At 31.9% G+C, this 9,382-nt stretch overlaps 1 protein-coding gene across 3 annotated transcripts; it reads left to right on the plus strand.

Moving 5' to 3' along the window:
• The first annotated feature begins 5,634 nt into the window (after positions 1–5,634).
• On the plus strand, positions 5,635–9,067 carry LOC145156398 (mitochondrial fission 1 protein A-like). 3 transcript variants are annotated; one of them, XM_079075795.1, is made up of 6 exons: positions 5,635–5,835; positions 6,245–6,383; positions 7,283–7,404; positions 7,537–7,600; positions 7,708–7,813; positions 8,828–9,067. In XM_079075795.1, exons 1-5 carry the CDS (start codon positions 5,743–5,745, stop codon positions 7,788–7,790), a joined length of 501 nt encoding a protein of 166 aa, XP_078931921.1. In that variant the 5' UTR covers positions 5,635–5,742; the 3' UTR covers positions 7,791–7,813; positions 8,828–9,067. The 3 variants fall into 3 exon arrangements, with proteins under 3 accessions (XP_078931921.1, XP_078931919.1, XP_078931920.1); XM_079075793.1 differs by lacking the exon at positions 8,828–9,067 and adding an exon at positions 8,095–8,260 and having other exon boundaries at positions 7,708–7,786; XM_079075794.1 differs by lacking the exon at positions 8,828–9,067 and adding an exon at positions 8,095–8,260 and having other exon boundaries at positions 5,636–5,835.
• Positions 9,068–9,382: the final 315 nt, after the last annotated feature.

The following is a 9,382-nucleotide window of genomic DNA, read 5'->3' on the forward strand; positions in this document are numbered from 1 at the left end:
TCTTCTCTCTCAAGTTTCTTCAACCGTGAACCCTCCAAGGCTTCAAGAACGTGAGTAATCCATCCTCTAACTTGTTATCCTTGAAAGACCACTCTATCTAAGCCTTGATTCTACAAGATTTGTCATGTTCTTCATGTCTTGAAGAGACTACGGCCGTACACCGTCATAAGGTGGGTCGTACACTCCTTAAAGGCTCTCCAAAGTGAGAGTTTGACCCCTATCTTCTAGTTGGACATGACCCTAGCCTTGTTGCACCTTAAAGTTGACATTTTGGGCATGAACATGAAGGGTGTACGGCCGTACACACCTCTTAAGGTTTTGAACTCACTTTGATGATCTTTAATGGCCTCAAACTTACTCTACAACTAAGCATGGACCTAGAACACTTCGTGGATGCTAGTATGAACCTTGGAAACACCTCAAAGGCACATTCCATCATGAGTGTACGACCGTACACTCATGGGCCGTACACCCATGGCCGTACACACCCTTAGGGTGGCCGTACACCTCCCTCACTCAATCACATGTGATTTTGGCACTTAGTTCAAGTGTTTCCAGATCCCTAGAGTGGTTCCCTATCATGTCTAGTAGTGAAATACCTTCATTTGACTCCTATATCTGTCATTACATGTTAATTAGGATCAAATTGTGTTCGAGGCTTCACTTGACACTCAACAGTCCATATCGGTCTTTCGTGAAAACCAGTCACTCGAGGTGAGTTCATACCCCTACGCTTTTATTGTTTTTAAAACGTTTTCAGGGGGGAATACAAGCCAAACATAAATGTTTTGTGAACTAATACAAAAGGACATTTATCAAATACAAAACTCATGCAATTGATACAAACAAACGGTTTCATTTAGATATTTTATCCATTTTGTAATATGTTGAGCATAAGGGGCGTTTTACAACTTATAACCAAAATTGCATAATTTTTTGTTTTCAGATTTAATATACACATTAACTACACTATACATGCAAACTATAATAGGTATAGTTGGGGAATTCATACAAGGTTATACATATACGTACACACAAACTATAGTAGGTATAGTTTGGGAATTCATACAAGGTTATACATATACGTACACACAAACTATAGTAGGTATAGTTTGGGAATTCATACAAGGTTATACATATACATACACACAAACTATAATAGGTATAGTTTGGGAAAATCATTAAACAGTTTACAAACTTATACTTTATAAACCTTTCACTTATTTACAAAAAGGGTTTTCAGCATTATTACTTGTAAATTTGTTAGTCTAGTTGGAGACACGTCCTTGGAACACTCACAAACTTAACTGGGTGAAGGACTAGCACTTATGATCAGAATCTCCTCGAAGGAGAGCGTGACTGTTGTGTATAGATTTATACGGGACTGACTATCCCGCACCTTGCTGCTAGCTACAGTAGGACCGACAGGTGTACGGGTGACAAAGTCATAAAGGATACTGGTGCCCGATTCGCGTCATATCAAGTTAATGTATGGTCATATCACTCACAATTGGATAACAGCGATTTACTTATGTAATAATAAACTATACATGAACAATACGTATTTGGTATAAGTACGGACAAATACATGTTTTCTCAAGGAGAACTAAACTACTATACATACTGGTAATAACCAGGGTTTTCAAAACAGAGCATTTCATACGGAGCTTTTTCATACAAAAATTCAGCATGCAATATATCTAGAAGTAGCTCAGTCATACAAACACTTTTACTAAAGAAAATATTGGATTTTCTTCGAACTCATACAAACATTTTACAGAGTTATCAACCGGTTTTCAATATACATATATCGCTTATGAACTCACCAGCTTTATGCTGATACTATTTTCAAAACTGCTTGTATTCTCAGGAAATCAGTAGACAGGTACTCCTGGAGTCTGAGAAGTCAGAGCAACTAAAGTCATGTCTTTATATTTACTTATAATTTTGTAGTATTCGAACAAGACGTAATCTAATGTAAACCTTTTTCATACATGTATTCAATGTTTGGTTGTATTTACTATGATTGGTATGATACAATTGTTGTGATACTACGCATGACGTCCTCCGCCCCCGAACGTTTCCGCCGTTTCGGTTTGGGGGTGTGACAACACACAACAGTTCGAATTGTTCAAGATCTACAAAAAAAAGCCTAAAGCCGCCACCACCCGTCTCGCTGACGGACGTCGGAATCGTGCTCTGCCATTTTCGATTCATCTTCACAGGATGTCGAAATCGTCGTTCTAGACCTATAACGAACATGTCGCTTCCGTTCTTTGCATTTCCATATCCATAATTGTCTTTTTTTACCGGAATCAAACCCTAACGTTGCCTTCATAACCCTTCGTCGCCATTGACATTCAGAAAAGAGACCAATGAGAAAGGTTGTGATGCCAGGGTTTCGTAAAAGTGACGTTCGAAACATATCTGAGATGGTGATTATGAAGCAAGAGATAGAGGATGGTTGTGTTGGAATCATATCAGAGGTAGAGTTCCTCAGTCGCCATCGACGTTCAGAGGTGGAGTTTCTCAATTGTCACCTTCGCCGGTGGTTGTTGGGTTCATCATAAAGAGAGAAGCATTTTAACAGAGATGGGGAGGGGGAGGCGTGGGTATTTTCTTTATTTTTTTTATTCCTGTATAAAAAAATAAAAAAACGAAAATACAATGGAAAAAATCATCTTTTTAAAAAAATTCAAAATAAATTGGACTAAAATCACAATAAAATGACAACTTTTGACCTCTAGTGTTAGTCCAAACTTGTTTGGATGAAAATGACAATTTTCAACTAACCACACCATTCTTGCATTTTTGTCAAGAAAAAAATAATGAAGTTTGTTTTTGAGAAAAAAAACAATTTTAATATATTCTCGAGCTTCGTTTAAGGAGAAAAAAAAAGAAATAGAAGAGAATAAAACATTTTTTTCTGTTATAATTTATAAAAAAAAAAAAAGAGATGATTGAGAAGGAAAAGAAACAAGGCTTTTCATTATAAGCAGTTAATGCATTTTGGTAGCCATTATGTATCGGTTAGTACTGGTTTTGATTAACGATTTTAGTTGGTTAACGGTTAATATTAGTTATCGATAATGGACAAAAATAAGATAAAAATAAAAAATATTTTTCTATAAAAATGAAAAGCATAAAATGCATTGCTATAAAAATGAAAGATTGAATGTTTATACAAGATTATGTATCTCATCTGATCCCAAATAATTCCCCTTCAAATTTTTAATTTTTAATCTAATTATATATTATATATTTAATAGTATATTATATTAAAAACATTCATTAATATTAGGGAAAATGACTCTGGAGGGTAACTAACTGTTGAGTTTGTTTTCATTTGGTCACTTTCCTTTTTTTGTATCCAATATACCATCGAACTTGTTGTTTGTGTTCACCATAACCCTTTTGACGAACTTTTGATAGCCGGTCAAAAGGGTTATGGTGAACACAAACAACAAGTTCGATGGTATATTGGGTACAAAAAAAAGGAAAATGACCAAATGAGAACAAACTCAACAGTTGGTTACCCTCCTGAGTTATTTTCCCCAAAAAGTTAAATGAAATTAAAGGTACAAAAGTATCAAAGACGACAACCTTTTTAGGCCATAACGTACATGAAGAACGTTTCGGAGGGGTAGCTTCACCAAAACATGGTCTATCCTATGCTTATTGTGGTTAGTTGTCAACAACTCTCTGCAACAGGGTATGATTGTGTATGAGAGGTATCTTTATCAGCATAAACGTTTACCTCAAGGTATATTATGGTGATGTGTCTGCAAAAGCTGCATGATCTTGTACATATTAATGTTGTATCTTATCCCATGAATTCGATCTTAAAGCTAAGTAAACTCAAAAATCACAACACTTGTGATTCCACTCGTTTGTAGACTTGTCTAAAATCCATGATATGATAAATCATTTGATTGGAAATGTAAATGTAGTCACGAAAATGCACCTGCTTAATCAAGATTCCCCTAATAAATATTCAAGTGCATTACAAAGTTGTACATGTATGAACAATGTTTTTTCATGGGTTATGTTTTGAAGAGAATGAATAATGAATCTCATAAAGTCATTAATATGAGCAGGAGATGACGTGAGATTTTCTGTAAATGAGTAAAGGGAAAATGACTTTGTAGGGTAACCAACTGTTGAGTTTGTTCTCATTTGGTCTCTTTCCTTTTTTTGTACCCAATATGCCATCAAACTTATTGTTGTGTTCACGATAACTCCTTGACCAGCTATCACAGGCGCTAGCCAACCAAAAGGGTTATGGTAAACACAAACAACAAGTTCGATGATATATTGGGTACAAAAAAAAGGAAAATGACCAAATGAGAACAAACTCAACAGTTAGTTACCCTCCAGAGTCATTTTCCTTTAATATTATTGTTTCATTGATTGTTTTAGTTGAAGACACTCAGTTTACACCAAAATTCTAATTTGACACTGTGTTTTTTTTTGTCTCAAATTTGACACTGTGTTTTCCAATTTGTTACAATTCTGACCACTTGACCAATCAACCAAGTTACATGCTGACGTGGCATGATGACGTGCCAGTTTTGATGACGTAGCATGCTGACATTATATGTTGACGTGTCAAAATTGAATTTTTTTCCACAAAAAACACTAATTTTTCACTTTTTTCGATTTTGACACTAAGTTTAATTTTTTCTTTCAATTTCGACACTATGTTTTTTTGTTCTAAATCGAACATCATTTATCAAATTTTGTTCAACTTTGACCATTTTCCATTTGAAACCATATAACTATATTTTTTTATTACATTTTAAACCGTATAAATATATTTTTTTCGTTTAAACACCATATTTTTATTTAAATACAAGGTATTTTGTTTTTTTTTTCATTCAAAGCATAATGTATAAATATACATTAGTTGTATCATGAGAATCAAACTAGCCATAAGCTTCTAATAAGATGTAAAAATTTCACGGGTTGCAAACTTAACATCCGGGTTTTGATCGACTACACACCTCCAAACCTCCAAACTCATTTTAAAGTTGCGTATTTAATATAAAATATGATTTTTATATAACTAATACATATTTATACATAAAATTATGGTTTGAATGTAAAAAAACTTTGTATTTATACAAAACTATGGTTTTTAATTGAAAAAAAAACATAATTATACGGTTTAAATTTATTCAAAAAATATTTATACGGTTTTAAATAGAAAATTGTAAACATTGAACAAAATTGGAAAAAATGATGTTCGATTTGAAACAAAAAAACATAGTGTCAAAATTGAAAGAAAATTAAACTTAATGCCAAAATAATAAAAAAAAAAAAAAAAAACTTAGTGTTTTTTGTGAAAAAAAAAAATCAATTTTGACACGCATGCATATCATGTCAACATGTCACGTCATCAAAACTGACATGTTATCATGTCACGTCAGCATGTAACATGGTTAACCGGTCAAGTGGCCAGAATCGTAACAAATTGGAAAATATAGTGTCAGATTTAAGACAAATAAAAACACAGTATCAAATTAGAATTTTGATGTATACAAGGTGTCTTTTGTTCTGTTTAATCAAAACTAAAAACTATAGATTTAATTAAAATAATTCGATTTTAAGTTTTAACCGTTAATTGGTTCAATTGCTCACGGCGTTCCTTTCTTACCTGAGATTTTAAACTCGAGGACAAGGTGAGAGATGCATATTTTCTTTTTATAATTTCGTAAATTCGTTAGCACCGGAAAGGAATTCATGGAAGCGAAGATCGGAAGGTTCTTTGAGTCCGTAGGCGACTTCTTCTCAGGCGGTGATCAGATTCCTTGGTGCGATTCCGACATTGTCGTTGTAAGCATTAATCCCTTGATAAATTCCTATAAAACCCTATCCCTAATAATATAAATTACATCTCATCAACCAAAATAGAATTTCTTTAACAATTTAATTTTCGATTAATTGTTACACACATGTATTTTAATGTTTAACAGATTCGATGGCGTTTGTTCCCGTTGGTTTTCTCTCAATAAATTTTCGTTTTTGTATTATTTTGAGCAATAATCTTCATATTACTTCGAAAATACGAGGCACCTTTGACCTTGCTCCACAAGTGTCTTTGGGAGGTTTTTTTTATCTTACCTGATGCCGTTTAGAAATGCAACTAATTGTGCATTTAGCTTGTTCAGTAGTCAATTTGAGAAAAAAAAATATGAAATTTTAATTGTGACATAATAACTTCAATAATCAATTTGATGAATAGGGTTGTGAGCGTGAGGTTGCTGAAGCTGAAAAAGGTTCTAAAGATGAACTAAAACATGAGTGTCACATGCGTTTATCATGGGCTCTTGTTCATTCAAGGAGACCTCAAGATGTACAACGTGGGATAGCAATGCTTGAAGGTGAACACATAAGTTTTATTCTCAACTTTAATTTAAACATAAACATAAACGGCATTATTTATTTATTTATTCCATTAAACATGGATAAAATGTTGTATTTATAAACAATGTTTAAAAAAATATATGAGAACACGAATTCAGGGGTGTTTGGGATCACTTTTAAAATAACTTTTTACTTTTAATTTTCCCAAAAAGTCAAAAAATGATCAAAAGATGTTTGGCGAAAAGGAAAAGATCTTTTAAAATAACTTTTTGTATAGAAAAAAAAAATTGGGTTTTCAAAAGTTAAAACTTTTTGTAACTTTTGAGACTTTTTAACTGAAAAATTGGTTTTTACCCTAAAAACAAATACAAACACATTTTAAAAATTTTATTTTGAAAAAAGTTGCTAAGCAAAAAGTCCTTTTACAAAAAGAAGGACTTTTAACCTTAAAAAATAATCTCAAACACACCCGAAGTACACTTGGGAAAATGGAAGGAATAAATGAATTGGGGAAAATTTGTTAAATGGTGTACAACTATCGGTATTAGTTGTTTTTTTTTTCATTAAGCGAAAAAGAAAGAGTTAAATGTAAGAAATTGCAACGTATTTTTATTTATTTGTTTATTATAGCATCATGCCTACATATCTTCTTATTGTACATTGAAAATCTACCCAATCGCAGATGTAGCAATGTTATCGTAATAGAAAGCAATTCTATTATAATGTAGTAATAACATTGATATATAGTTTACTAGATTAAAGTCCATTGAGTAAAAACAAAACAACACCTTAATGGAACTCACGATCATACCTTCATTTCTCCTCATAACACAAAACAAAAAGTTGAATGTTGGAAAAATATAAATAATAAAAAATGTTTAATATAATGGATTTTAATTTTTATTGGTTGTTTCAGCTTCATTGGTGGGTACAAACAGCCCATTACAAACAAGAGAAAAGATGTATCTACTTGCTGTTGGATATTACAGAAGTGGGGATTACTCTAAAAGCAGACAACTTGTTGATCGCTGCTTGGAGGTTAAAATTTTCAATTTTTATTATTTCACCCTTGTACTTTTCGTTTTTTACTATTTTGGCATTGTACTTTTTTTTTAGGACCTTAGAGTTTTTGTATTTAACCTTATTAGCGATTGATATAAATTTTTATAGGTTGCACCCAACTGGATGCAGGCGTTGAATCTTAAAAGAACAATTGAAGACCATATTAAAAAAGGTTGGTCAAACTTCTAATTTTATATATTTTCTTTTCATTGATTTTGATTTCAAAATTTTAATTTGTATTTTTGGTTTATATTTTGGTAAAATTGCATATATATGTAGATGGTGTAATTGGCATAGGCATTGCTGCAACCACCATTGGGGTTGTGTTTGGTGGAATTGTGGCGGCAATGGCTCGCAGGTAGCACCACCTCAAATATGTTGTCTGGTATGCATTAATTCCACTTTTGATTTTTTTTTTATTGATTTTCTTAGTTAATTGGTAAGAGTCCCATTTTTGTTGCATAAATTGGTAACGACCACATAAATTTGTAATAGATTTGTTTTGTTGCATAAATTGATAAAAATACATAACTTTATTGGATAAGAGCATAAGAGCGTATACATTGTATTCTTTTCTCGATTCATGACAATATTTATTGTTGTAGAAATTTGTTGTTTTTTTTCTCTCTTATTAATCATAATTTTATTATTTGTTGTTGAAATTAGGAGATGCACCAGCGCGATGCAGGAGAAATTTGATAGTTAAAAAAAAATTATTATCATGCAAATTGTATTTGATGTTATAGGAAGAAATGAAAGGATGTTGTAAACAAAGGAAATTGAAAATCCAGTTTTAAGAAAAGGCTCAATGACACCAACAACGTTACTTGAATTTATTTGTGTACGATTTCATTTATTTGTGTACGATTGCATGTTACGTTTATTTATTGATTTCATTTATTTGTGTAATATTGAAATGGTTCAAAAGTGTGGATTAATCTACTCTACATCTACCTCTACCTATCTAATAAAAGAATCCTCTCTGCCACGTGTCCCTTCAAAAACTCGAAATTCATTCAATGTGAAATCTCATTTTTGCCCCTCCTTCATATCACAGGGTGGCTTACATGTCCAGGTCATAGGATATATGTAACTTATATATCCGATTTAAATTAAATTTAAATGTGGTGTGATTTGAAAAACCGATTCACGTTTGGAAAGACTTAATTGGTTACCATATTCATTCTTCTATTTCATCTTAAAATTTATGAAACGGTTGTTATCACTCATATCGAATCCCTGCAAATAAGGAATTGATAAGGTATGATATATTCTAATTTAAATTTAATTGCAATTCAGTTGATTTACTTGCCCCTTTTCATCCTATTCAGTTTTATATATTATTCATACATTTTTAATCATGAATTTACACGACCATTCTTTCATACTTCCACCACAGGAAACAAGTCCAAAAACTTCTCCAACATGAAGATGAGTCTGATTAGTCGAGACAACTGTATGTTCTTAATCCCTTTTACTCTGTAATGTTGATACTTTATACGAATAGTATATGTTCTGAATATTGATGATTTGTCTCTATTATACTAATATTATCTGTCTTCCAAAACGAATTACATGTAAAAGGAATATTATATGTTTTGAATACTTATGATTTGTTTGTGTTTTGCATTTTTCTTTATGGTGTGTTTTTTTCTTGGTTGCATCTTTATAATCTGTAATATCCATTCAAAGTAGTAAAATAAAAGTTTAATTATTATATGTTATACCTATACGATTATTATCCATCTTCCATATCAATTTACATGTAACCATCTTGGAAATCTATTTCCAAATTGTCCCTGACACTTCAAAAATGTTATTATTATTGGATTTCTTAACTGTACAATGCTCTTTTTTATATGAAAATGAACTTTAGTCTAATCTACTCACAATGAATCAATATTAAAAGGGCAATTTTATCCTTTCTTGGTTACCATAAATGAAAGGATAGAAA

Source organism: Lactuca virosa, chromosome 2 (genome assembly GCF_052849685.1).
Source record: "Lactuca virosa cultivar CGN04683 chromosome 2, Lactuca_virosa_CGN04683_v6, whole genome shotgun sequence".
Lineage (NCBI taxonomy): Eukaryota > Viridiplantae > Streptophyta > Magnoliopsida > Asterales > Asteraceae > Lactuca > Lactuca virosa.

Excerpts from the sequence above, each read along its gene's own strand:
- LOC145156398 (XM_079075793.1), top strand. The coding sequence starts at position 5,743 with ATGGAAGCGAAGATCGGAAGGTTCTTTGAGTCCGTAGGCGACTTCTTC. Across the intron at positions 7,405-7,536 it reads TTGTTGATCGCTGCTTGGAG|GTTGCACCCAACTGGATGCA; the intron begins GTTAAAATTTTC and ends AAATTTTTATAG. Across the intron at positions 7,787-8,094 it reads GTGGCGGCAATGGCTCGCAG|GAGATGCACCAGCGCGATGC; the intron begins GTAGCACCACCT and ends TGTTGAAATTAG.